Raw genomic sequence first — 27,506 nt, forward strand, 5'->3', positions numbered from 1 at the left:
ATGTAGCCACAGTCAGAATTCAAGTAGCACAAGAGTGATCACAGGCTTGTAAAATTATAACATGTTTTTATTTCAAATTTTGTTGAGGTATTGGTCATTTTTGCACTCAATTATGTCTTGTAACAATAATACAAAGTCATATGATCTCATAAAGTGTCAACAGCATTCAAACTGTACATTCCTCTGTAATTTTAATATTCTATAATGGTTTTTAATTTAACTTTACAATTATTTTTAAAATGTTTCTTTATATAGAAAATATATATCTTGTTCAGGAAGATCAAAACAAGAAATTTCTGGTAAGAATATACTGAAAAACAACAAATGAAAATATTTATACCAGAATACCAAGTGATTCAACTATTTAAAATATCCTGTTAGAGTCTAATCAGAAGTTTGCACAAGAATAGCATCCTTTTGTCTTGCTCTACTGAATAATGATTAGACAAATACAAAGAGAAGTAATTTTAAGGTTAAAAAAATAAATTTTAGAAATGATTCTCCCTAGCCAAATACTGCAGTAGGAAATGCAATTACAACATGTATCTCTTCCAGAAAAAAAAAAAAAAAGTCCTTGTATAAAATGACTTTGGTACATAATTGTCATGAAGTCAAAATCTCCTACAAAATAAATTCAGGTATCCTCAAGAATGATATCCAAAAGTATTGGTCTGAGATAAAATACTTATATGAGGTAAAGGCAAGTAAGCTATCCCTAGTGCTGTAAGATGTTTATTTGCTATCCCTAACATGATTAATTATTGTCCTAACATGCAAATCTCATCATTCAGTGACCTATAAGCTGTTTGGCCGTTTATGCACTTTTTAAATAAAATACCATACAGGTTATATTATACATATCAAGATCAAATATGAAAGCACATATATTTAAATGAGACACCTTCATTTAAAGCATACTCATAATGTGGAAATCTCAGGATACTATTTGGTCACTTCAATTAGATGTTGATACATTTGGTCAAGAATATGCACATTCATATCAGCTTAAGGCAAAAGCTAAATATTTTGATGCTGATTTTAAGCAGAAATAAAACAGTGTACATTATTGTTTGATGCTCTTGGAATGCTCTCCATTAGAACTAACTCCAATAACAGAAGTGTCCTTCTCATCTGGGTGATAACCTTAGTGATGAAACAGAAATCTACAGGTAACAGTCTATAGCTTCAAGGATTAGATAACTTGGTGGTGGATTGTCATTTGGTGCATCTATACCAATCTAGAACATTTTCTGGGTCTCACCGGTGGAGTCTCTCACGGCTGGACTTGCTGTGCAGCCCAAGACCCCACCTCAACCTACGACAAGGTACAGTCCTCTTTGTTTCTGCCCTTCCCGTGTCCACCTCTCATCTCCTCCCTGCTTTCTGAATTAAAGTCCCCCACCTCGCCTGCTGGTGCCACGTCATCATTTTCTAGACCACTGTTATCTGGAACCTTCCTGACTGTCTGACCTAGATTTTCCGATGTCACATGCTCTTCTGTGCCTTCTGTTTGACAGGCATCATTAATGTTCTTTGAGGGACCTTCATCTTGGAGCAGGGTGCTGCCTGGCGCTTCCTCACTGTCTGGACCTGGAGGACAGCTGGGAGCGGTGCCATCTTCTTCAGCATCATCTTTTACAGCACCTTCCTCTAACTCTTTATTACTGGCACTGGTGCCTGATGACTGAACTGTATTATCGGCAAAATCCAACGTGTCTCCATCAGCTACTGCTTTCCTTGTCTTAGTGTTTACACCAGAATCGTCTTGGTTAAGTCCTCCATCCAACCCAATTTTAGGATTTTCTGGACCATCGGCATTTTTACTGCTTCCTACCACAGTGTTCTGTTCTGGGTTTTTAGTGACCTCATTTTGTGCTTCTACAACTGGTTTTTTGTCAGTAAACTTTACCTGCTCTTCTTTCACTTCACTGAAATCTGGGTTTTGAAATGTTAACTCTTTCTGAACATCTTTGGTTTCTACAGGTGCTGGTGATTTTTTCTTCTTGTTTTTCTTTTTCTTGTTCTTCGTTTTCTTGTGCGACGAATCCAGTGCCTCTCCCTGTGGGTCATTCTTTTCTTCATCGGGCTCTTTCACATCTAGGGGTTCACTTTCAGCATCTACCGTACTTGGACCTGGCACCTCCTGTGGGCTGCTTCTGGCTTCTGGAGAACAAGGAATGGCTTGGACTTCCAGCTTGGTTGGTTTCTCATCCCTTAATTTTCTTCCCTTACCCTCCTCTTCATTGCCCTCCCCACCTACCTCTGTGCTCTGAATTGGGACCTCCTTGGGCTCAGCTACTTCCTGGTTGGTGAGTTCTTTCTCTAAATCATGCCCTGAGCTTGGGTCCAAGCCTTCTGGAGCATCTACCTCACATGTTTCCTGGTGACTCACTGTGTCAGCGATACCCCTTGGAGGACTTGAGGCCACTGTGCCTACCTGCTCCCCCAACCCAGTGAGCCCTGCCTCCGGCACAGCCTCTGTGGGGTTCCCGCTCTGTTCCCCAGGGTCTGCACTGCTCTCCCCTCCAACTTCAGGTATTTGCAAAGCAGCAGCCTCCTGACGTGGTTCTATGCTCATCTCTTCCAAGCTGGTTTCAAAATCTTCCTGTGTTTCTTTTTCCCACTCTTCTGCAGACTCTTTACTTTGGTTTTTGATATCCAAGGCATGACTGCTGCCCTGCCCAATCCTAGGACCTGGGATTTCACCATCTAGTTCACTGTTTATGACCTCACTTGACTCAACCTGCTCTGTGTTTTCAAAGAAGGAAGTGTCCTCCAGAATTTGGCTTTGAACCTGTTCCTTGTTCTCAGAATTGACTAACGTTCCCGGGGAGGGGGCACTGTCTTCAGAGGTTTTCTGGTCCTCGGCAGTGTCACCAGGATGTAACACCTCTGTGTCCACACAGTCCTTTCCTGGGTCCTCTTTGGGCTGTCTTTGCTCAGTGTTCTGCAAGATTTCTCTTTTCCCCTCATTCTCCACCATTTCATTTTTCACCTCCACTTCATTGGCTCTTCCTAAAAGACCATTGAGAAAGTTGAAGGGACCCTATGATGTGGTTGACCACACAACATATATTACAATGTAAACACATGTTCTCTTTCCCAGCCAACCCCGCTCCTAAAGAGAGAGAGCCATCAGAGAAGCACGCGGACAGAAGCCTCTGCCAGTTCTGTGCGGCAAAGCAGCCATCGCGTTAGCAAATGTTGGATCAGCGGAGGCCACTGCCACCATGTCAAAGGCAAGAGTGGCTGCTGGTGCCACCTGGGGTGAACTGACTTTCAAAGGTGAAGTTAAGTTTTAACAAATAAGAAAGAGCTCTGGATCAGGCAGCCAAACTCTCCAAGATGAGGGGGTTCAGAAGGACGGAAGGTTCGTGGTCCCCATTCTCATTTCTGGATGCACACGGGGACCCCACTCCTACTCTTCCAGCTGTCAAACTGCACCGAATATCACGCAGCTCTGAGAGCAGCTTTCAAATAATTTTTAAAAGAAACATTCAGTTCACCTTAAGAAACTCAGCCTCAAGGTCAATCTCAAGGGAAGCCACTTTTGAAATAGCTCCTGGAGGTAAAAAGAACTCCACCCTCCACTCCCCCATCACTGTCTTCCTGGGGAAGCAGCCCGTGCCCTCAACACCTTGCTCCTTTCCTGGAGGGAAGGGGGCCGGTTACAGCAGGAGGGGAGCGTCTCAGATCAAGAGACTGCTTAATTAGATGTAAATCAATCAGCGATCAAAGAATTATGAATGAAAGAACCTGCTGCTGCTTTGGAATGAACAGTTACAGTCAGTTACATTTTGGATTCTCTACACAAACAACATCGCAGCATATGAGCTACCACCACGATGCTGAAAGTCAAAGCTCGGTGATTTACGACCAGTGGTCTCCAGGAAGATGGAGAGCCCGGCAGGATTCTATTCAGAGTCAGCTTTGCCTCACCCCTTAAAAATCTCTAGTATTGCATACGTTTTATAATGTACATTTTATATTAACTAAATATTACACAAATATAAATAAAAAATAAACATATATCTTGGGAAGTTCCTGCAATTCTTTACAGGGATATGTGATCAAAAAACACATGGAGGGCTTCCCTGGTGGCGCAGTGGTTGAGAGTCCGCCTGCCGATGCAGGGGACACAGGTTCGTGCCCCGGTCCGGGAAGATCCCACGTGCCGCGGAGCGGCTGGGCCTGTGAGCCACGGCCACTGAGCCTGCGCGTCTGGAGCCTGTGCTCCGCAACGGGAGGGGCCACAACAGTGAGAGGCCCGCGTACCGAAACAAAAACAAAAACAAAAACAAAAACACATGGAGACTACTTACAAAACCGACGTTTCTAGCTCTTTAAGTGTTCATTACACAACAGTTATCAAGGATTTATAAAATGTATATTTGAACAAGAGCAGCATGATAAATTCTAGCTGCTCAGGTAGGGAACATAAAGGTAGGAGGGACATTCATCAGTTTATCTTCCCTCAGCAACTCTGACACAACAAAAAGAGCTGTGTTTCTTGAATAGTCATCAAGGTAATGAGGCACCTTCCCGGAAAGCCAGTCCTGGGAAGCTGGGGCCTACAGGTCCTCTTCATGTCCATGAAGAACCTTCCAAATGGAAACTACAGCCATGGTCCCTGACCTTATCCCAGCCTCACTGTGAAAAGCTGGAAATGGTTGCAAGCGAGGCCTTACTTGCTGGCTACAACTTCAGGCCGCCCACCACATGCAGAAGGTTTATCCCAAAGCCAAGTATATTACGACAAATATTAATTGGTGAATCTTTTCAGATATTTGAAAACTGTGTAAAATATTCCTACAATATATTGGGTTTCCCAATTTACATTCTTCCAGAAGCAAAAATGTGACATACAAAGGAACATCACCTCTGACAAAGGGGCAGACGTTTTCAGACTCTTGTTGGTAAGGAAAGCCCTCCGCAATGACCACACTCACCACCCAGGGCTCCCCGTCCATCTCCCCCACCACCCAGGGCTACTTGTACATCTGCTGTCCACAGGCACTTCAGACTCTCAAAAAGCTTAATGGTGCACAGGATTTGCAGCACTGGCTTGCAAATACAGTCAACTAACTTACTTTACAGCTCTGCTATTCTGATCTTTTGACAATTGTGTAACAGAATAAGTCACAACGCCGTGTTCGGCACATAACTGAAGAAAACCAAATACAACAGAACCGTCAACACGGTCACTTAATTTTGAGATTATTTTCCTTGTATTCACAGTCTCACTGGCAGCTTTGAGAAGCAAAAGAAATGTATTCTTAAGCCATCGGTGGTGAGCACTGAACAGAGGTACATGCCAGACAACACACGTGGGTGATGGCATCGTTTGACAAGGAAGTTCCCATGAAGTGACAGAACAAAGGGCATGCTGGGTGATTGTTAATCGATCAGTGATGATTACATCAACTCCACAAATGCATGGAAGGTGAACCAGTGCTGACCGGAAGATGCAAGGATCAAAGGAAAACAAGTACTTACCTAGCGTCCCATCCCCTGTTGTCTTGAGGGCATTTAACTCTTCCTTTGTCATCTTTGTAGAACCTTGATAGCCAACATTATTTAGAGGGCCTGAAGTCTCTCCATTGGTAGCTATTTCTGAATTTAGGATTATTCCATGTTTCTGGGAATAAAAACAGGCTCATCGTAATACTCTCTAAGTGATACTAGGTTAAACTTTATTTTATAAATAATAATTTTAAAAACCCCTATTTTTCCCTAAGCAGAGGAAAACTCTACAGAGACAGAGGAGCGCTAGGCTCCACCCCTGTAAATATTCTATCAACACACACTGATCTGGGATGTCTTCCTCCAGGGTCCTTCTTCCTTACATGATCCCAGCCACGTCTTAATGTGCTGGTGACAAAACACTTTCCTCGGGCATCCTTTTTCACTGTAGGCTGCCAGAAAGTGGAGCATCAAGCAAATCACTATAAAGTGGTCTTTACCTCTAAAACCCCGGCTGTGTTCTTTAAAAGGACAGAGAAATATGTACGTGTTCTGAAAGGAATGATGAAACTTGGCTGGAAGGTTTGTTATATTCAAAAGAAATACAATTCGTGCTCACGACACAGCAAAACACTTTAAACCCAGTGACGCTTCACAATGCCAGGATGCCCCCCTCACCCGGGATCACCCCTCTCTTACACCCTCCTGCCGCCCATAGCTCTTTCTCTTCTGCTTGGAGGAATTCCCAGCCCTGTACTCACACCCTGGTGAGGAGAAGTACTGTGAATCTGAGCCCTAAGCCTGTTCCCTGCTGGCTTACTGCTCTGGCCTTGACCCTTCATTGTAAGTAGCTGACATGGATGTTTCCATTGGCTGACGCACCAGCCCATGGCCATACCCCCTAGACTCAACACCGCCTTCCTCGGTGCCGAGAGTCAACCCAGAGCTCTGACCCCCGCTGCTGGCCGTTGGTTTATTTTACTCAGTTTCCAGCCAGCAGCTGAAGACCCCTTGACATGGTCCAGACAGAACTTTCCTACCATCCTCGGGGTCTCCAAGTCGAACTAGCGTCAGCCACGCCACTGTTCAGCTACAGAGGTCCTTATGTTCGAGACTTTAATATAAGAAAGAAATACATTCTCTAACTTGGAGTAACGTCCTGGAGAATTTACTGGTGAGTTTGAGAAAAAATTTAGACAGCCTATCAAAAAAATTCTTGGAAATCAGAGTTGCTTTCAAGATCAGATATGCCTATAAATATCTAAAGACAATCAGCCGGAATCCACGCTGACCTCACATGTCTCTTTGGGGTCAGTTAACCCAAGATTTGATTTTATTAACAGAACTAAAATCAACGACATAAAATTAATGAACACCACTATCCACACACGTTCGTCCTTGAGAATCCTGGAATTTGCTGTTGTCGCCTGGATTTTTTAAAACTGTACTTTGGCTTCGTACCTTTAATTCCTCTTTCAGCACGACTACTTCTTCTCTAAGATCGTCTCGTTCACTCCTTATGGAATCAAAGAACTCTTTCTGCCTCTCTAATGCCTGAGTGTGTAGCGGAGCAAAGAGAGAGAAGATTCACACAGGTGAGCAGACGACTTCAGAAGCAGGACTAGCAAGGAGGCTTCTACTATGTAAAAGGCTAACATCGGCAGGGCATTTGACAGACTTTGCTTAAAGATATAAACACAATGCAGTGTTAAGCTCTGCACTTAGTTTACGCCAGCCAAGAAACGTCGCTGTGCATGCTCCCTGAAAGACCTTAACGTTCTGAAGTATGCTCTCTGTTTTACACCCTCTCCTGGCTTAGTCTGCGGTTTCACGGCATAGTTGGAGAACGAACAGAAGCCATGCACCCATTTAAGTGAGGGATAAATAAAGGAAAAGAAGAAACGTTTACAACCCCCCAGTGACAACTATTTTAGGAATTTAGACTATTTTTGTACGTTGATTCTCGGTGTTTGTTGTCACAGATAAACATAAAGTGGTCCTGAAGCAAACACAACGCACACACAGACATGCACACAAAATCTTAAATAAGCGTCGGTGAGCATAATCAAAGTGAAGGCAAGGTGCAGCTTCACGATGGAAAGGCGCTGACGTTTGCTTCAGCATCTAGAGATTGTTATCAGAGCCGTGTGGAGTGAGTCGCCGTGTTCTGGAAGCCGTTTGGCATCGCGGAGCACAGCCGTCACTTTATTAAGCGTGTTCTTTCTCCCTACGCGTCACTCCTAAATGCAGACGGGCTGCCTCTTCTTTCCCTGTGGAGGGAGAGGGGCTGACATCTCCCTGGGGAGGCTCAAGGTGGGGATGCGTGAGGCACAGCGCCTGCCACCTTGCAGCTTCCTCAAAGCCCTTGGAGAAAAAGCCCAGGCAACAGGGGACAGGGAACTCCAGGAGGTCTGAGCCTCCACGCATGAACCTGCCCAGCGTGCCTTCCTCACTCCTTTGATCTCTGCGCCGCTGGCTGCTCACAGGCAGGCAGGGAGCCCGGGAATGCTGACCAAAGGAGAATCTCCACGTTGGAAGTCCACTTCCAATTTGGAGTTAATGTCAATTTGGGTAAGTTCGTGTAGTCTCTCTTTTATTCGTTTTGTGTCCCACGGGGGTCACATGCAAACTCATACAAGCCTTTTTGCAAACCAAAGATTCTGAAAGCTTTCAATTTGCTAAGCAGACTGCCCACTTGAACAGGTTTCAAAGACTTGAGAATCCTACCCCTATCTTTTTGTCTTTCCATTCTATTGTTTCCTGAAGATCAGAAATCTCCCTGATATAACTCGCCTGTTTCTGCTGTAGCTGTCGGATTTCCTGAAGAATAGGAACAGATAGAAAGAAAGCAGATACAGGGTTAAATGGGAAGAAACTCTGCAGTGTAGACAACCCCTGAGCCAGCAAGCGCCCTTGGAGGTCCCAGCACCATTTTTCCTCACTGATCCCAAGTTCGTTCTCAGGATGCTGGGACTTTATCCTTGTCCTTTTCCCCAGCTCCAAGTGTAGGAAGAAAACCAGCTGGAGTGAAATTCTCACTTACAGGCACTAGAGTTCTAACCAAATTAAAAAAGTAAAAAATCAAGCCTGTATTAGTTTCTTTTTGTCGCTGTAACAAATTACCACAAATTCAGTGGCTTAGAACAACACAAACTTATTTTCTTACAGTTCTGGCACTCAGAAGTTCAAAATGAGTCTTATGGTATCCCCAAGGCATGGGCAGGCCTGGGCTCTTTTCTGGAGGCTTGGGGCAGGGGAGAATCTATTTCCCCCTTTTTTTTAGTTCCTAGATGTGCCCACAGTCCTTGGTCTGTGGCCCCTTCCTCACGTGGCTCTGACCTCTGCCCCCGTGGTCACATCTCCTATTCTGCCTTTGACTTTCCTGCTTCCTTCTTGCAAGGACCCTTTGGATCACTCTGGGTCCATGCAGATGATACAGGATAATCTCCCATCACAAGGTCCTTAACTTAATCACATCTGCAAAGTCCCTTTGTCTGAGTAAGGTGACGTAGTCACAGTTCCAGGGATTAGGACATGGACATCTTGGGGGGCATGATTCGGTCTGCCACACCTCCTCAAACAAACAGAAAACCACCAAAGAATGAGAATCTTCACTAATAAAAGGAACTGTCTCCTCAAGCAAGGCATAGAGAATTTGCCTAAACTCAATTTTCAAGAAAACTGGTAGCTTTAGTAATGACCCAACAAGATGCTCCCAAGTCACACACAAAGAAAAAAAAAAGAACAGAAAAGAAAAACAGGAAAAACTACTCACCTCAAGCATTTCTTCTCTTTGCTTCAGGGCCTCTTTCACCTCAGCAAACTGAAACTGGAGGATACTGTGGGCATGCTTTTCCCTTTCAAATTCCTATAAAGGAGGAGAGCATTCAAGTTCCAGTGGAATCACATTTTTCTGTCACTCTAGTTCACGTTCTTATGATTTACCTTTACCTGGAACAAATCACCTGTTACCATGTCATCACAGTTTTCAAGGCCTTTCAAGGCCTTTTTTAAAAATAAATTTATTTATTTTTTTTGTTTTTAGTTTTGGCTGTGCTGGGTCTTCGTTGCTGCGCACGGGCTTTCTCTAGTTGTGGCGAGCAGGGGCTACTCTTCCTTGTGGTGCGCGGGCTTCTCATTGCGGTGGCTTCCCTTGTTTCAGAGCATGGGCTCCAGGTGCGCAGGCTCCGTAGTTATGGCACACGGGCTCAGTAGCTGTGGCTTGCGGGCTCTAGAGCGCAGGCTTCAGCAGTTGTGGCTCGCGGGCTCTAGAGTGCAGGCTCAGTAGTTGTGGCGCACGGGCTTAGTTGCTCTGCTACATGTGGGATCTTCCCGGCCCAGGGCTCGAACCCGTGTCCCCTGCATTGGCAGGTGGATTCTTAACCACTGTGCCACCAGGGAAGCCCTCAAGGCCTTTTTAACAACATGAACCAGTTTCTCTGCATTTTCTAGAAGACACCCCTACGATCTACTGTAAAATTAACCTGAGGACAAACATATGGACACCGAGGGGGGAAAGGGGCGGGGGTGGTGGTGGTGTGGGATGAATTGGGAGATTGGGATTGACATGTATACACTAATATGTATTAAATGGATGACTAATAAGAACTTGCTGTATAAAAAAATAAATAAAATAAAATTCAAAAATTCAAAAAAAAAATTAACCTGAGGAGTTGATGCAGCTGACAGTATGACCCGATTTCTTTACAGGTAAGCCGTGCCCTGGGAAGGCCCCCCAGGCTGTCTGCTGAGGGCCTGGAGGAGGCAGCTTTGCAAAAGAGCGGTAATAAAATCATTCGAGTTTCAAATACGCCGATGAATACTCTTTGGGGCAAAAAGGGATGACCTTGGCAAGTTTATCTCACTAACAGTAGGCGGTCAGCTCTGTACCTCAGAGACAAAGTAGAAACAGGCGGGGGAAGCAAAGCCCTTGTCAGCACAAAGCCGCTCCCCCAGTCCAACCCTTCCCTGCACAAAACTCATCCCTGCGCCCGGGCAACACGCTCTTCTGGTCTCCCACTCAGCTCAGCACAGGAGCGCAGTGCCTAATGATGGTGTGGTGCCCACCTAGCTGCCAACAGTTTAGGGAACAGCAGGGAACACCTTCCCTCGATTCGTTACCAGTTATTTTAGAAGGGATTTGACCTTAGCTCACCCTGGCATCCTGTGCTCACCCACTTTCTGAAGTCTGGGAGTGACTGGACCCTCCTAGCTGTGACAAAGACATGTCTGTCAGGCTTTGCTTCACCCATGGTCCCCACCTTGGGTCAACGTTCCAGGATCACCCCATTTCTCTGGAATTAGATTTGGGGCTTCTTGGTCTACTTCCTGATGCCTAAATGAGGGCATTCTAGGAGTATTTAGAATGCATTACAGTACTGTTCCACCCAAGTGGGTTCAGAATATGCTCTCTGCTCCTAAATGCTCTCTGCTCCTTTGAATTAGTTTCAAAGAAAGCTTTCATGACATCAGGTCTCATGAAAAGTTTCTCCTTTGTTTCAGAGGTCAGTTATCAGGAACTTCATGGACAAAATTCTTCTTTAGCTTGTAACTCAACTACAGTAGTGAAAGAAGGAGGCCCTTGAGTTGTTACGGTATTTGGCTTTAACCCTTGGGATTTAGAGGATATAGCTAGTTAGAAAAAAAAAAGATAATGATACTCACAAATTAAATTTTCTATTTATCTCAGCAACTCTGAAAAATTGGATAATATTCTAGGATTTGACAAACCAACTAATTCCTTACAACATGAAAAACACGTATTCCTTGCTATCTCACAAAGAAGAGCTAAGCCCAGCCTTCACCAAATCAGCCTACTGTCATTAATTACAACACATGCTCATGCTTTTTGTTGATATCGTAAGTTAACATATTAATTCCAGTGGTTCTTAACGAAAGCCCAAATAAGATTCTACCCTTTTCTGAAGTTAATGAAGGTTTTTAATTCTCAAGTGGAGTAACCGTGTCTTTTCCCAATCAGCAGAAAACAAAGGAATATAATTTTCTTAAAATCCTTGATACTTGCAACTATTTCTCTCTGGTGTTGAGATAACAAAATAAGAAAGAAGAAATGTATATTAACAGGAAAATCTTGAAGCATCTAATTGTGCTTTGTCCAAGCATGCTGGGTCTTTCGTAGGCACGTTTTTTCATGGTTATGATTTTACCTTACATGCAAAACGCACAAATGTCCTCCTAGTAAAATTGTCTCTAGTTTACATATTGAAATTGTGCATACCAATATTGCAAGTCCCTCAGCAAAGAGCATGGTATTCTTATTCTTATATGTTTGGGCTTCCAGGGCAAGTGGAGAACTATTGTTTTTAAAAAAACCACACACACACAAATATACACATACACATGTATAACATGTATATACCATATACCAAATATATATACATACACATACACATATTCTACCATTCTTACTTATACCATACGTATATCCTCCCATCCTTACATATATCATTTATATATATAGTCTACTATAATTACATATACCATTTATATACATATGCCTGTGTATATACATATTCTCCCATTCTTACATATACCATTTACATGTATATTCTCCTTTTCTTTCTTTCTTTTTTTTTTTTGGTGGTATGCGGGCCTCTCACTGTTGTGGCCTCTCCCGTTGCGGAGCACAGGCTCCGGACGCGCAGACTCAGCGGCCATGGCTCACGGGCCCAGCTGCTCCGCGGCATGTGGGATCCTCCCGGACCGGGGCACGAACCCGTGTCCCCCGCATCGGCAGGAGGACTCTCAACCACTGTGCGACCAGGGAAGCCCATCTCCCATCTTTACATACACCGTTTATATATCTATATATTCTCCGTCCTTACACATAGCATTTATACATATATACACTCCACCCTCTTTCTCGCATGAGCACATACTTTGCTTTTCTCCTCGTACTGCCGCCTGGACTCAGCCAGCTGCTCTTCAAGCTCCAGCATCGTGTCCTTTAGCGTATCGACCTGGTACATAAAGTTTGTCTTCTCATTGTCTAGCTGAGCGTTGGAAACCATGGCCTTCTTGTATTTTTCTTCAACTTCTGCTAGTGAGTCCTGCAGAAAATAGGTCATGTTATTGAACTTGTAGTAAGGAAACAAAAACACAGATTAGTTCAGTATTTTTAACAAAACCTCCAAAAACGCAGCCCTAAATTTAGACTTTATTTCTTAGAGCAAATGAATCAGAAGAAGAAACACATGGCAATGTGAAATGCCCCAAAAGTCTCCCTTTTCAATTTGCTCCAATTCTCATGACACAGGAAATTAGTTACTAACTGTGTGTAGGGATGAAGATAATTGACAGTCATTAGGACAAGGGGGACGCTGCGTGGAAGGGGCTCTGGTCACAGAGGCAGCAGAGCCCTGGCTGTGGGAATCTGATTCTGTTGCCCGTTGTACAGCTGTCTGAAGTAACCACTCAAGACACGTGACCAGAACCTGGGACAGAGCCAGTGCTGGGGAGGGGGAGTGCAACACCTGCCACCAGCGGCCCACTGTCCCCACTGGGGCTTATGAACCAGCAAAGGCTTAAGTGGAAGTTCGTATGTTCAACCCATAGGAAAACTCAACAAGGTACACAGGCCTCACCGGGTAGGTCCTGGAGAGACAAAGCTCATTCCTTTGAAAAGACAACCAGGCAAAGAGGCCTGCAAAGTAAACGTGCCCCCCTCAACCCAGGGGCTCACACACCGGCAGGGCAGGCAACAGAGTACAGCAGCATGTGGATCCCGGAGCACAGACCAGCGGGAGACGACTCTGGGAGAACAGAGAGCAGCATCCCAGGTGCAAAGGACCCTGAGCTATAGAATGGCGGGCACTGGCAGGTCGGGCGTGCGTCAGGTGCTCCCAGGAGGCTCTGCGGAGACCAGCGCTGCCCTCGCCTGCACTTGCAAACCAGGGCAAGGATTTCAGGTGGGACCAGTGATTCCTGTGCTGCTTCCATGGCTCTCTTTCCAACTCCAGTAGGAGTTGAAAGCCAGAATCTTAATTTTCCCCCCTTTTTAAAGAGTGATGACAAATAGGAAACGGATTAATTAGTCATGTGATTTGGCGCCCCTGGGATACTGAACTCAGACTGGTTTGGGGGTACTTTCTCAGGAGCTGAAAAGGAAGGAACAGATTTACCATCTCTTGCTAGACTCATGAGCTGCCCGAGCTGCCCTGTGAAGCCAGAGAATAAAGTCCCTGACGCCCCACCTCACTTCCAGGGAGCCTGGCAACTCAATTTCCTGGTCAGCACAATGCAGTAATTCCACATTCTACAAGTACCGTGTATTTACTCAAATAAATCCAAGAAGATACACATTCAGACATTGCTTCGGTTAGTAAAATGGCACAGTATGCAAATAATTTGTGTGTTTCAAAAGCACAGCAACAGAACTTCCTTATCGGGAGACATCAGGTGTTTTGAGAAGCAAATTAAGTTGAAGCGCTCCTTGTAAGTAAGGACTGCGGAAAGTGAAGAAAACCAAAAACCCTTCTTCAAGTGTAGGGTATGCTTCTGTGGCAAATGAGAAACTGGTTTGAAGCCAGGTGTGGTGGGGAGGTGAGTCCAAGACATGCACCAGGAAACACGTTAGTAACATCTGCTAACGAGGAGTTACAGTTCTCGAGTCTTGGTTTCAAAGCTGCCTTTGGGAACACCCTGAGCACACACCCTCGTGCTCCTAGCATTCCTGCCACTTTGAGGTCTAGAGTCTGGGGCCTCTGTAGAGCAAGCATGCAGTCTGAATGCCTTCTGTAGGAGTTTTAAAAGTTAAGCTGGGTTAATATCACGAGTCCACACTTCCGTAAGCTGGTACCTTCATCTCTTTCAATCCCTGCTTGTATTTGCCTTCTACATCCTGAATCTGGTCCTTTAACTCATTGAGTTCCTGGGGGAAATGGCAAAAAAGGCAAATGATGTCAAAGGGAAAAATGGACAGAGACCACAGAGAAGGAGAGGCGATCCTCTGATTCTTTTCTACTTCTGGGCGGTTTCCTTATTTGAGTAGTTGGAGCAGCAATCTTCTTTTAACTTTTTTAAGTGTTAAAAGGAAAATAAGATGAATTTCAACACTACAAAGATGAAAATTTAGGCGTATCTCATATGATATTTTCACACAATTTTATCAAAGGTATGTGTCTTCATATATTTTTACACAATTTTATAAAACAGGCAAATGAGCTTCTGAAAATGGAACACGTTAATTTACTCACATTTAACAGTTCATTCAAGCTCTTTGAGTTCTGCTCTGTGCTACATACGGTAAGATACTGAAGACAGAAATCAGCAAAGCCTTGTCCCTGCCCTTACAGAGCCCAAGGACTCTACTTTCCCATCTCGTTCACCGCCACATTCCCAGGGTCTGGTGTCTGGCGTGAGCTGGAGTTTCAATAAATCCTTACTGAACGACTGAATCATGCTCACAACCCAAGACCAGACACAGATTATGACTGCAGCAAACTCTACTTCAAGGCGGGAAAGGATGACCAAAGGGCTGCAGGAGGCCGAGGGACCACACAGGGAAGGACATTTCAGGAACAGCAGTCAAAACATTGTTCTTATAAAGCACAGGAGTTGGAAGGCGTCTGCAGGGGGACCTAGTCCCACTGGTCCTGATGCTTAAGCTCTTCTCTGGCCTCCCTGGCAGATGTCATCCACCTGTTCAGGTAGCACCAACGGAAGCTGGTTCTCTTTCACCAGTTTTCATTACTAGAAAGCTCGTCCATAAATGAAGCCCAATCTGACCCGGAAGCGCCTCCCTGGCCTTGGCGCTCTCTCCAGAGGACACGAGGTCTGGTGACTCAGCCTTCCCTCTGCACGGTCTCCTTTTCAGATGCAACGTCCCTAGTTACTTTAACAAGCAGAGGCCCATTTCTCTGTCACACACTCAGTGTTGAGGATGCAACAGAGAACAGTGTCCACAGACCAGTGGGAGAAGGAAAAGTCACTAGAATACCATGATGGGGTCTACTGAAGGCATATTACGCATATCACAAAGGGAAAGGAAGGGCACGCCGCAGGCAGAGGGCGGGATGTGCAAAGGGCAGGGTTGTACCTGTCGGGCAGCGAGTAATCTGTGTCCAGCACCTTCCAATGCTGGGGCGGAATGTTCACTCCTGCTCTGTGTAGAGAGGTGGCTGAGCACCTCAGGGGAGCGTGGCGAGGGGTCTCGGCCAGGTGTGCCTGGGGAGCTGAGGGATCCCAGCACAGGTGTGCTGGCCCTACCGGGGCGGGGAAGTCAGGGGCAGCTCCCTGAAGGAACCAGAACCAGGCCGGGCCCGACTGTTACTAGAACACCAAGCTTAATGGGAAGGAGGGGAGACCAGACCGAGAAGAAAGAGCTGGAACTTTACAAATTAAATCCTATTTCACTTGAAGACTGATTTTCACAGAAGGTTTCTCTAGGTCATGCGTAAGTAGAGAGCCTTACCTTGATTTCCCTAATGGAGGCCTCAGTGTCAATGGAGATGGAGGTGTCCCCGCTGCCCCTTCGAGAGGAGGTCCCGCCCAGGGAGGCCAGTGTGGCTGCAGACAGGCCAGGCAGGCCACGAGACCCCTACAAAGTGGCAAACAGCAAATGGGATTTCAGCCCAAACCAAAATTATTTCTTAGTCTACTATGATGGTACCTTTACTTGAATTCACTTTCCAAATTGGAAAAATCTTCGGTGGGTTTATGGTGAGCAACAAAAAGGGGTTCATCTCGAGGGGCCTCACGGATCCTCGGGGTTTGTCTGGATTAACTGTAAGCTCCATGGCTGGGCCCATTGTGAATTCCTTCACTGTTCTGCAGGTTTAACACACACACTGGAAATGACCCCCCCCCCCACCGGGGGCCCTAAAGGTTGTGTGTTGCCTGGTGAGCCACCCACTAGTCCTGTTCATTCCATGGTGAAATTCTTTATTAAACATCAAGCAATATATTTTCTTGTTAGTTTCATCCATACATTTTGGGACCCTCGTAGTTTATAGATGACACAATATAAAGCTCTACAGAAATTCCTTACCTTCTCTGTGAAGTCTTTTTCTGGTCTCTCTTCAACCTGGAGAAGAAAATGGATAAATATTAAATACTTAAAAGCATTAAACGGAGAATCTGGATTTAGGGGATAAGATAATAATAAAATAAAGCATCAGCTTCCTTTGTGATTTTAAACTCTCTTTTGCCATGAGACTCTCGGATACGCTGGTGTCACAGCGGTGGCCCACGGGCAGCTCAGTGAGCCTGGTTGAATTTCACCACGTGGTTTTTCAACTTTCACAATTTCCACAGGAGGATGATTTGTGAATGAACTGAATCTGAACAGGATGACTTGACCAGTTCCTACATGTGTGCAGGCCACAGTGTGGGACAGGACAGGCACCAGCCTCGTTCACCCACCACAATTACTATGATCGGAACGTGAGAATATGACCAGGGTTCTGGGGGCTGGAAGACGCAACCACACAGAGTTTTAATTTTGACTATCACTAAACGTGGTCTCCAAAGCAAGAGAAAGCAGTGGAGCCAACTGCAGCTTTTCCACTGCTTCTGAGTAACTGAGTCAATGTGAAAATTCTAGTTTAAACATTTTGAGACAGACACCCAGATGTGGGGAGCTGGCTGGGGGTGGGTGACGGTACAGGAGAGTTTGCTGGGTGAAAAGGGGGACCCCAAGAATTTGGCTTTTCAAACTCTTTCCTGTTTGGACTGTCTCTGAATCCTCTCTTTTCCCTCCTGCAAGCAGGGGTCTCTGCAGGACCCCCAGCAGCCTGTGGAGCCCCAAGACAGCACATCTGCTTCAACCCTATGGGAGACCCCTGCCCTGTGCGGGTCTGCTGGGGTCAACAGTCTGAGGCTGCGCTGGTGCTATTTCTTTCTTTGCTTAGCATCCATCGAAAGGCCAACTTTCTCTTTTTTTGGGGGGCACATTGAGGGCTCCTTTCCGAAAGCCCATGGGAAAGGTCCCAGAGGGCGAGAGAACCCTGCACCAAGTTGTCTCCAGACTCTCTGGATTTTCCCAACATGCCTCCAATCCCACCTCCTGTAGCTCAGAGGTTCTTAAATTTGATGGCCAGGGAGTCAACAGAAGATGCCCGTGACGGGTGGGATCACACCTTTGATTCAGGAGACCTCATGAGTGAGCTGGGACCCTGCAGTCACCCTTGACTGCTTACGCCACAGACCACCCAGACTGCAGGTGGACAAATCCTAACAGGTCTGGGTCCAAGGCCGCTGCAGAGAGGCTCATGAACAGGTCAACTGCCCACAACGCCGTCATGCACGGGGCATGTGGGTGCAGGCGCTAAGCACAGGTCAGGATGCCGTAATGGCGGCGGTTTCCTGTAAAGATGAGCACTTCCTGTCCTCTGCCCACCCTGCGCCCGTGCTGGGCTGGATGCCCACAGCCTCACCATCCTGTCCCCCACCAAGAAGGCGCACTGACTGCCACCTTCTCTCCTTCACGCTCCTCAAACCTTCTTTCAAAGGGCAGGATGCCTGAAGTAACCGCTAGAATAACACAGCAAAGTGTGAGAGCTAATCAGCCGACCAAGGGGATCAGATGGAATCATACAAAATACTTAATTCAAAAGAAGGCAACTTCTGAAACCAGCTCTGAGCTCAGGAGAGTCAAGCTCAAGGGTCTTCTGCTCGACAGATCCAATTTTGCCCCCGGGTCTGGCTCCAAATCCACTGCACCTGGTGTCAGGCACCCAGCTCACACCTGGGTCTTCAGCAAGAACTTTCTACTCTCAGCTAACCAGTCTCCTTCTTGTCCTCAGGACAGGGCGTGAAGGAGCTGCAGCCCCCAGGCCAGCGGGATGACCCGCGCTGGCCTCACTCCCAGCTTGCTAAATAAGCCCCTGGGCGGGTGGGGCTTTGGATTCTGGCGTTGCCTCCGCCCAGAGGACTCTCCTCTCCACTGGGCCACAGCCGGCTGGCCTCCAAGGACAGGAGATTTCCAGGCACTCTTGGCCACGTGCATCCTTTTTCACTCTCGATGTGGCAGTCACAGCCTGTTAGGTAAAGACAGCTCACTCACTACCATGTTGCACACCGCCTGCCATTTGTTGGCACGTGTGTTTAGTGTGTGTAAACTTATATATTTATATTTTTTCAGATGTGCATGTCACACCAGCCTAACTAGATATTCTGGAACATCTGTAGATGGCCTACAGTTGAGACGGTTCTATCTCCTCCTCCCTGGCAGAGCCCCAGGGAGCCCCCGACCAACGTTCTGAGTCATGAGGATGATTTTAGCATTTCAAGTGTGGGTCTCCTCTCCACCTGGGAATACAAATATTCCTGAAAATTTCAAACAACGAAGGAAAAGCTAACTGTCCAGCACTTGCTCTGCTGCAGAATCCATTCATTAGATCTCCTGGACACAAGGCCTTTATTCCCTAGAATAAGTTAGTTTGCAGAACAAATATTAATGAGATGAAAATAAAGAGGGTAATTTAACTGTTGGTGGAAAGGGAAGATTCAGTTGAACAGACTATCAAGCTACCGTGAGAAGCCTGTTGCTGTTTTGCTCTGCAGTTTAAATAGTGTCTTTCTTGACTGTTCATCAGCAATAGATAAATATTGCCTAGAGAAAGGAAGCTCCAGAAATCCTATGTTCACCTACAAAGATATCCGTGCCCATAAAAGAAGGCCCCTACTTTCTTTTTTGTAGTATTTCTTGTGAGAAAGACGAGAAGAACTATACACCAGACCCCAAAGCACTGGTTTCCTGAGGGCCTTTAGCATAGCTTTGTTCTGCATTGTTTCACCATAAACACAAACACTGCTTTCGTAATTTGCAAAACACCAAATAAGGGAGAAAAAAACCTAAAACCATAGCTTTCTCTTTAGTTTAAAAGTAATCTGAAAAAAGCCTTTGTTCTGAAATAGATAACGAACTCAGAATGTGAAAATTCAGGACATGTTTTTAAGTAGAGACCAGGGAAAAATTAAGCTCTCAATGAGAGTTATAGCTAATCTATGCTTGACTATTGTTTCCAATCTGTATTTTACGTATCAGGGTGACTGACGTTTGTCTGTTTTCTGAATGACAAGGGACACGTGTATTTGCCAGCCTTCCTGCAACCTAAGAAGTACGCGGAGCCCCATGGAAAGTGGTGCAGTTTTGGTTGGGGGAGGGATGGACTGGGAGCTTGGGATTAGCAGATGCAAACTATTATATATCGAATGGATAAACAAGGTCCTACTGTATAGCACAGGGAACTGAACTATATTTAATATCCTGTGATAAACCATAGTGGAAAAGAATATGAAAAAGAATATGTGTAACAATCACTTTTCTGTACAGCAGAAATTAACGCAACATTGTAAATCAACTATATTTCAATAAAACAGAAGGAAGGAAGGAAAGGAAAGAAGGAAGGCAAGGCAAGGCAAGAGGAAGGGAGGGAGGGAGGGAGAAAAGCCGCGCAGCAGCATGGAGCCATTGCAGCCCCACCGGATGCCACTAGATGGCAGCCTGCGTCGAGCGGAGTGGGACCAGCCCAGGGAGCCTTGGTCAGGCAGGGCACCCCTCACTGCCCCCAACAAAGGAACAGATAAGTAACCCTGACGGTGAGTTTAATTTGACATAAAGCATAGTACTTTATCTCTGAAAATAATATACAAAGAAACAGAATAGATGGAAGGGTTTTAAACACTGTCGTTTCTGCTGCATGATGTGACCCAGGGCATGCAGCGGACCACACGTGCCCCAACATGCCGCAGCCCACGGCAGCACGGGACCCGGGACCCGGGACGAGCCACAGGACCTTGGGGACATCGCCTTCTTATCCGAGGAAGGGCGGCAGCACCACAGACCCTGCAGCCCGTTAGCCTTCTTACTCTCATTTACCGAGCAGTACTAAACGTCTTAGGTCAGTGCGAAAACTCTATAGTAACAGGCTTATGAAACATGCAAACCAGTATTTTAGAATCACAATGGAGTGTATAAAAAGGCATCTTTTAAAATCTACGGGAGGTAGTCACTTCCAAAAAATTTCTGTGAACTTTTAAATTATGGCAACTCCTCCTTTCAGAAACAAACGCTTAACGTAGCACGTTAAATGTTTTATTAATTCCAACCTTCTAAAATCGTGTCTAAGTGAGCATACTATTTAGGCCCACTTAAATACAATGTCTGGTGAGGTTTCAAATTCCAAGTTTTCCGTATCACCACCTGGCTTGCCCACCTTCCTCAAGACAGAGTACAGCAGGTGGGCGTGGGAAGACCCTAGCAAGGGGGCCCGGGACAAAGGGACTTTTCCTCGCGGTGCCCCAAGCCCCAGATGGGAAATGGGATCACGGAAGCAGTGTCATCAGGGGTCCCCCTCGAGAAACCAAGTGACAGTACTGAACGCTGCTCAGAAAACACCCATTTTAAGGGTAATTTTCCTTCAGATATAAACAGCAGTGGAGGCTACCATCAGAATGGAAATTTCTGGTTTTAAATCCGGTAATATTGACCTCATCCTGAATGACTGGTCCTTGAACTCCTGTATTTATAATTCAAGACCTGTTTTTCCACCTGGTTCCTGCTTCCAACTCTTCCCACGACACAGAACATGAGTCATTACAGTCTTTTGTTTTTCTAACTCAGATGGGGCTGAGATTCCTGTTCACCACCAATGCTTCTCTGAAAACACACTGGCACGTGAACCTGGGCGCCACGCAGGACACCCCTGACCTGTGCTTCCGTGACCCGGCAGGTTCGCTGGGTTCTGAGGCCTGGATGACACAGCTGCGTCGGCCCCTCTAGGCGAGGCCCTCTGCTGGTCTGTTCTCCGGGCCTGGATTACCCAGACGCCCGAGTCCAGCTCCCTGGAAGCATCCTGCCTTCTTCCCTCGAGCCCGTGCTCTGAGTTCTAAACTGTATTGCGCCCATTTGCTGACGTCTGCCTCTCCAGCCTGTGGGTCTGTGAGGGGAGCAGGTGTGTTCCTCACCACTGCAACCCTGTGTCTAGAACATTCGATAAACACTGGCTGAATGAACGGACCCCAACTTCCTCAAGAGGAAGATTCTGGAGAAGAAAATAGGGCTCACCTACAGAACGTGAAAAATGAGATGAGGTTCCATAGTGTATGCCCTTCTGAGATGGGGCGGGCACCCTCTCTGCTCCCCACGAAGTTGGAGGACCCGGGGGTGGGGCACACTTCGCATCTTTGGATGCTGAGGTACCTTTATTTTCTCAAAGTGGGGCAAGCTATCACTTCCCTCACTCTGGTTACTTTTGTTCTTGGACAGGGCGCCCCTCGCCCGCCCCCTGGGGCACCAGCCTACATCCCACACCCACAGCCTCCCAGGGCTGCCCCTGCCCCGGCTTGTACTTCCTCCCGGAGAGGCCCCTGCCCCCTGCCCTCACCCGTACCACCCCCTAGAACCATATTCCTGATGGATCACCAGGATCATTCTCCCCGAGCCATAGTGGACAACACTCACAGCCCTGGAAAACTCGCCCAGGAGAAGCAGGTTATCGACCCAAATCTTTTCTTGTTTTTGTTTTTCAAGCATATCATTACTCGTCTTTCCAGGTGGAGTTCAGGAAGTCTATGTGCCTGGCCGGTGTCCCCAGCCAGGAATGAGAGCTGTGACATCTTAACCTGGGTCTTGGAACTCCCTGCCCCCTTCCTGCTCTGCGTCCTTCTGAGAGGCCAGGAGGGGAGGGTCACTCACCCCACGGGCCTCTCCCTGGGCACCGCCTGTCCCTGCAGCTCCTCCCTCCCAGGCAGGAGGACCAGGGGAGTCTCAGCAGAAGTTTCCTGGTCTCTTTCCAATCAACAAGGCCAAATGCATCCACTTACACTGTTCGTCTCGCAAGCCCAAAATGCAAACTCCCAGCCCTTTCCAGGGGTGTGACTGTCCAGGCTCAGAAAATAGAAATGGGGCAGATTCCGTGGAAGAGGACTGAGGTTTGGAAGCACAGAGCAGAGGGTTCACTCAGCTCTGTCCTCCAGACTCTCTGCAGAGGCCAGGAATGCTGTCCGCGCTCTATCCTTCAGATGACCGGGAGCCACCATAACTGCGTGGAAGTGCCCTGTGCAGTACACAGGTGTCTCTGTCTTCTGAGGGCCACACCCAGAGGCGTCCTCAGCTCTGACGCCCCACACCTGCGTGAGGTGCCCGGATGCTGACCTCTGCTCACTAACCGTGCCAACCTGAGTCAGTCGACCTTTGTAAATGAGCAGCTGAGTCAGGGGAGAAAGGAGACGGAACCGATGACCTGTGTGTAATGAACTGAAAAATCAGCTCAGTCAAGCCCCTGGGGGTCTTGCAAACCCAGGGCTCTCAAGGGACCAAGGGACGGTGGCGGAGGTCTTGCCAGGCCCCCCAGTTACCAAAAGACCCCCACCTCTCGTCCTCAGGCCCCAGGGACACGGGCACGATGAACGCTCACCTCTCGTGTCCACTAAACTCACTTTGCAGGAGTAAACTGTTGTCAGATTCAGGAAGCAGATGACAGAGGAATTCGTATCTGGTTTCAGTCTCTTCCGTCCGGGGAACTAGACTGCGTTGCTATGCTGTGACTTCATCCTGATGCCCGAATAAACCCAAAGACATCAGACCATCACGGGCTCCCAGTTCCCTGCTTCACTTGAGCTGCGCCAGGCAGGGAGCCCAGGAGGGGTCAGGCCTCAGCTTCTTCTGATGACTGTGAACTTTCGTGTTCCCCAAAGTGAGTGCCAGAGAGCGAGCATTACGCCTGAGGACGAGCGGCTCTCCACGTCAGATCTATCGTGGGAAAACACCGATGACTTGCATCGGAAACACGCAAGCAAGGGCCGAAGGCAGAGGCAGGCAGGTAGGCAGGTCCGCGCAGACGGGGGCTGCTGACCTCGGAGCAGGGATCCCTCAGTTCACAAACGCTACGCTTCAGTCCTGTCGGCCACGTGCAGAAGAAGCGACTCGCCAGGTTTTGAACACTGAACGTACATGATATGCAACAGCTGGATATCTTACTCTCCCTGCTTGACTGGTCCTGGCTGGAGCAGTAAGCAGTGGACTTTGTGGGGTGTCCATCACCCCACGTTTCCTGCCCCACCTGAGCGCGGCCAGGAAGCGGCTTCTCCTATTCCCCTCATTGCTGGGGGGCGAGGGGGGCAGCTCTCAATTCCACAGAGAAACAGGCTCTCCTGTTCTAATACTCGCCTGCCTCATCTATCTTTTGTTTTCTCACCCACGATGTGTAAGTGGCGGAGAGAACGTTTCTCTACTAGCAGGAAAGCATCAGGGCAAGCCCAGTGACGAATGGCTCTGGTCTTGGCCTTGGAGTCAGGGAAAGCAGGGCAGGCGTGGGGGGACCGAGGCCCCCGATTCAGCAACATGGGCTCAGTCTGCAAAAGGGATCCATCCCTTTGTTTGCGTCGCCAGAAGAAGCAGATGTCTGCATTTGGTGTGAAGCCTCCTGGCTTTAAAAGGCTGCATCTAATTTCAAAAACAAATCAGCAGCACCCCATGGGTGCACGTGTGCAAGTGGGCGACTCAGCCCCACGGCCTCTTCTCTGATGACCAGGAACACTTCCTGAAGTTTAGACATCGAGGCGTCTAACTGTGGTGTTGTGTGAGTGAGTTACAAACCACAGTCCAGCTCCAAGTTCAACTTTGCCCATCTTCGCCGCCTTCTGCCCAGGGTCTATCAGGAGGGGTCCTGGCCCTCGGTGTGGCAGCCCCCGTGGTGCAGGGCTGGCATGCACACCGCTCGGCACACAGCCCAGCCCCTGTCCACTGGACGTCCTTCCCTGGTCACTGTGTCAGCCCCCCTTCCCAAATGTCCCCCGGGCAGATGTGCCCTGCCAATCCCTTATGGTCAAGAGAACAATACAGTTGCCTCATACAAAGCATCAGATACGGTGAAACTGTCCAAAATTCCAAAGACCATGGGAAAACCACACAATAATGAGACTTAAATGATGGAGACTAGGTAGCAGGACCCCTTGCTTTCTGAAGAACTTGGGTCATCTCAGGCCGGGTGACAAACAGGAGAGCAGCTCTGTCGTTTGTTTCACAGGCACTGAACAGAGGACCAACGGGACAGTGGGGGATGGAACAGAGCTAGGGACGCTGTGGCACTCGCAGGCCGATGCTTTATCCTAAAAACTGTTGGGCGCCAATAACAGATAACGTTCCAAACACAATGTTTAAAAGTGAACCCTTCAATCTAAAAGAATGGTACAAATGAACTTACTTACAAAACAGAAATCGAGTCACAGATGTAGAAAACAAACTTACGGTTACCAGGGGGGAAAGCGGGGAGCGGGGGAAGGAGGGGTAAACTGGGAGATTGGGACTGACATCCACACACGACTATATATGAATAGCGAACTAATAAGGACCTACTGTGTAGCACAGGGAACTCTTCTCAATACTCTGTAATGGCCTATATGGACAAAGAATCTAAGAAAGAGTGGATACATGTATATGTATAACTGATTCACTTTGCTGTACATCTAAAACTAAGACAACACTGTAAATCAACTACACCCCAATTAAAAAAAGATAAGTTAACTGGGACAGATACAAAAAGAGCCTTCAAATTTTTAAATCATAAAAAAACGCATCCAGGCACACGGCTACATTTCTCCCGCACTGCGCAAAGTTCCCATCTCCCAGTGAGACCGCCATCTCTTCAGTGCTGTCAGCAGCTTCCTAGATGGTCCTTTGCAAACTGAGCAGTGCAATTCTCAGCTCACTGAATAGTCATTTTCTAAATTTGGAAGCATCTTCCCCAATCCTGCTTTTGCTCAGACCTGAAATAAATCATGGAAAGCCTTCCTACTTTCTCCCGGTTCAGGCGTTTGCAGGTGCAGGGGGTCTTCTTACGGGACAGAGGAGTGAAGGGTCCAAGAGGGGGGGCGGGGAAGGGAGGAAGTGGACGGCAGCAAGGGCGAGAGGCCCACTCACCACTGGGCTGGCCCGCGCCGAGCTGCCTCTCGAGGAGCTGCGGGAGCTGGACTTGAAGTGGCCGCTGTGCTCCGAGGGCTGCCCACCCAGCTGGCCGCGGGACACGCAGACGGAAACAAAGGAACAGGTCAGCGAAGATGCAAGGAGGACGGAGGCCGCGAGACAAAGGCTCCGGTTAGCTGTGAGGCCAGCCAGGCGCAGCCCAGAAAGGAAGGAGAGGTTAGTGCGGCCGCTGGCCGGCCCTGGGAAAGGAGGCTGTGTCTTCCCAGCATCGACATGTGGCCACTCAGAACACAAAACTTAATCACACTATCAAAAGAACACAGATTTCTTGGTTAGTAGGAAGAAAGTAACACAGAGCATCTGTTCAGCTGGGGTGTGGAGGACACCTAGTTTCGGCGCAGAAAAGCCTCCACGATGTGGAAGACACAGGTCTTGAGAACGTGAGCTGCCTGCCGGCACAGAAACTGAAGAGCCAGACAAGCGGGGCTGGCTTCGGGGCAAAATGCAAAAGTTTGCTTCTCTACTATCTTTGCAAGTGAATACAAAATAAGATTTAGGGTTAATACGAAATCAGGCAAGGCTTTTTAAAGTGCCACAGGACCTTCTATCTGGTGGCCTGCGTGTACATCTGTCTGTCTACCCATCTACCTAAACTTTCTCTCTTCTAGTAAAGGAAAACACCAGCAACTCGTGTATCTGGAGGCTATGCCCTCTTAACTTTGATTTGTATTCACATTTGTGATAGCCCTAAATGCATTTTCAGTTTAACAATAACAACAAAATCTTACCTTCCTATATGTGTACGTATACCCCTTATCCCCGCCCTCCCACCCTCCCTATCCCACCCCTCTAGGTGGTCACAAAGCACCGAGCTGATCTCCCTGTGCTATGCGGCTGCTTCCCGCTAGCTATCTATTTTACGTTTGGTAGTGTATATATGTCCATGCCTCTCTCTCACTTCGTCCCAGCTTCCCCTTAAGCCTGCCCCGTGTCCTCAAGTCCATTCTCTACGTCTGCGTCTTTATTCCTGTCCTGCCCCTAGGTTCTTCAGAACCATTTTTTTTACATTCCATACATATGTGTTAGCATATGGTATTTGTTTTTCTCTTTCTGACTTACTTCACTCTGTATGATAGACTCTAAGTCCATCCACCTCACTACAAGTCACTTTGCTATACAGCAGAATCTAATACCACATTGTAAAGCAATTATACTCCAATAAAGATGTTAAAAAAAAGTATGTACCTATCTGAAGAATATCATAAAATAAAAGCACTTCATGAGACCTTAAAAAGAAAATCTTACCTTCCTCTTGAACAAGGCAGGGCGGGGGGAGGGTGGGAGGGGAGGCGGAACTCGAACACCATTTAGGACCACAGGCACTGGCCGACTGAGAAGCTGGTCTTCGAGGCCTGTGCGGACTGTCCTCTCCCTGCCCCCAGGCCCCCTGGAGACCCGCAGGCACCATTCCTACTGCAGGTTATACGGGGCCACAAAACTTCAGGCACCAGCGACTGAGAAGCTGGTCTTCGAGGCCTGTGCGGACTGTCCTCTCCCTGCCCCCAGGCCCCCTGGAGACCCGCAGGCACCATTCCTACTGCAGATTATACGGGGCCACAAACCTTCAGGGGTGCTCTAGATCCTTATCGTAAATACCATCTCAGTTTGCCTGTTTATCCACCAGAGAGGAATTCCCCAGGGCAGAGTCTGTGTCTATTTTGTTCCCTGCTGAATCCCCAGCGACCAGACGAGGCCTGGCACACAGTAGGTACTTGAGCAATACTTGTTGAATGAACCATTTCAAGTTTAGGCTGTAAATAGCCTTGGTCAAGATGAGCGAATTCCCCAGACCCATCTTGCCTGGACTCATTCCTATGTTGGATAAATATTTATTGTGTATTTACACTTAGGTGTAAGATGCTATTTCAGATGCACAGGTAATACAGCTGTACATACACTGTAAGAATCACTGTCATGTATGGCACATACAAGAAATCTACCAGCATTACTAGGCTCACCTTTTAGCTTTATTGTTCAAAATAAAGGAAAACACCTAACGTCAGCACTTTAAAGCAGAAGTATTTCGCCTTCGGGTTTGCTGATACAAGAGAGAGGAAAACTTCCTCCTGTAGACAAATCCTAGTGTATCCTATGT

At 47.2% G+C, this 27,506-nt stretch overlaps 1 protein-coding gene across 38 annotated transcripts in view; it reads right to left on the reverse strand.

Annotated features, from left to right (window-relative positions):
* Positions 1 to 27,506, reverse strand: part of LRRFIP1 (LRR binding FLII interacting protein 1) — a 153,464-nt gene that overhangs the window by 11,095 nt on the left and 114,863 nt on the right. For 13 of the 38 annotated variants that reach the window (XM_082631427.1, XM_082631416.1, XM_082631423.1 and 10 more), the window contains 10 exons: positions 25,349 to 25,438; positions 16,472 to 16,507; positions 15,896 to 16,021; positions 14,282 to 14,353; positions 12,363 to 12,533; positions 9,239 to 9,331; positions 8,191 to 8,283; positions 6,925 to 7,017; positions 5,497 to 5,638; positions 47 to 3,015 (listed from right to left, as the gene is read on the reverse strand). In XM_082631427.1, the coding sequence (XP_082487553.1) occupies positions 1,316 to 3,015; positions 5,497 to 5,638; positions 6,925 to 7,017; positions 8,191 to 8,283; positions 9,239 to 9,331; positions 12,363 to 12,533; positions 14,282 to 14,353; positions 15,896 to 16,021; positions 16,472 to 16,507; positions 25,349 to 25,438 (2,616 nt within the window). In that variant the 3' untranslated portion in view covers positions 47 to 1,315. Of the gene's footprint in view, positions 1 to 46; positions 3,016 to 5,496; positions 5,639 to 6,924; positions 7,018 to 8,190; positions 8,284 to 9,238; positions 9,332 to 12,362; positions 12,534 to 14,281; positions 14,354 to 15,895; positions 16,022 to 16,471; positions 16,508 to 25,348; positions 25,439 to 27,506 lie in introns of those variants that run through there. The other 25 variants (XM_082631429.1, XM_082631428.1, XM_082631425.1 and 22 more) reach the window with 10 other exon arrangements.

Source organism: Mesoplodon mirus, assembly GCF_964341445.2.
Source record: "Mesoplodon mirus genome assembly, chromosome: 8".
NCBI lineage: Eukaryota > Metazoa > Chordata > Mammalia > Artiodactyla > Ziphiidae > Mesoplodon > Mesoplodon mirus.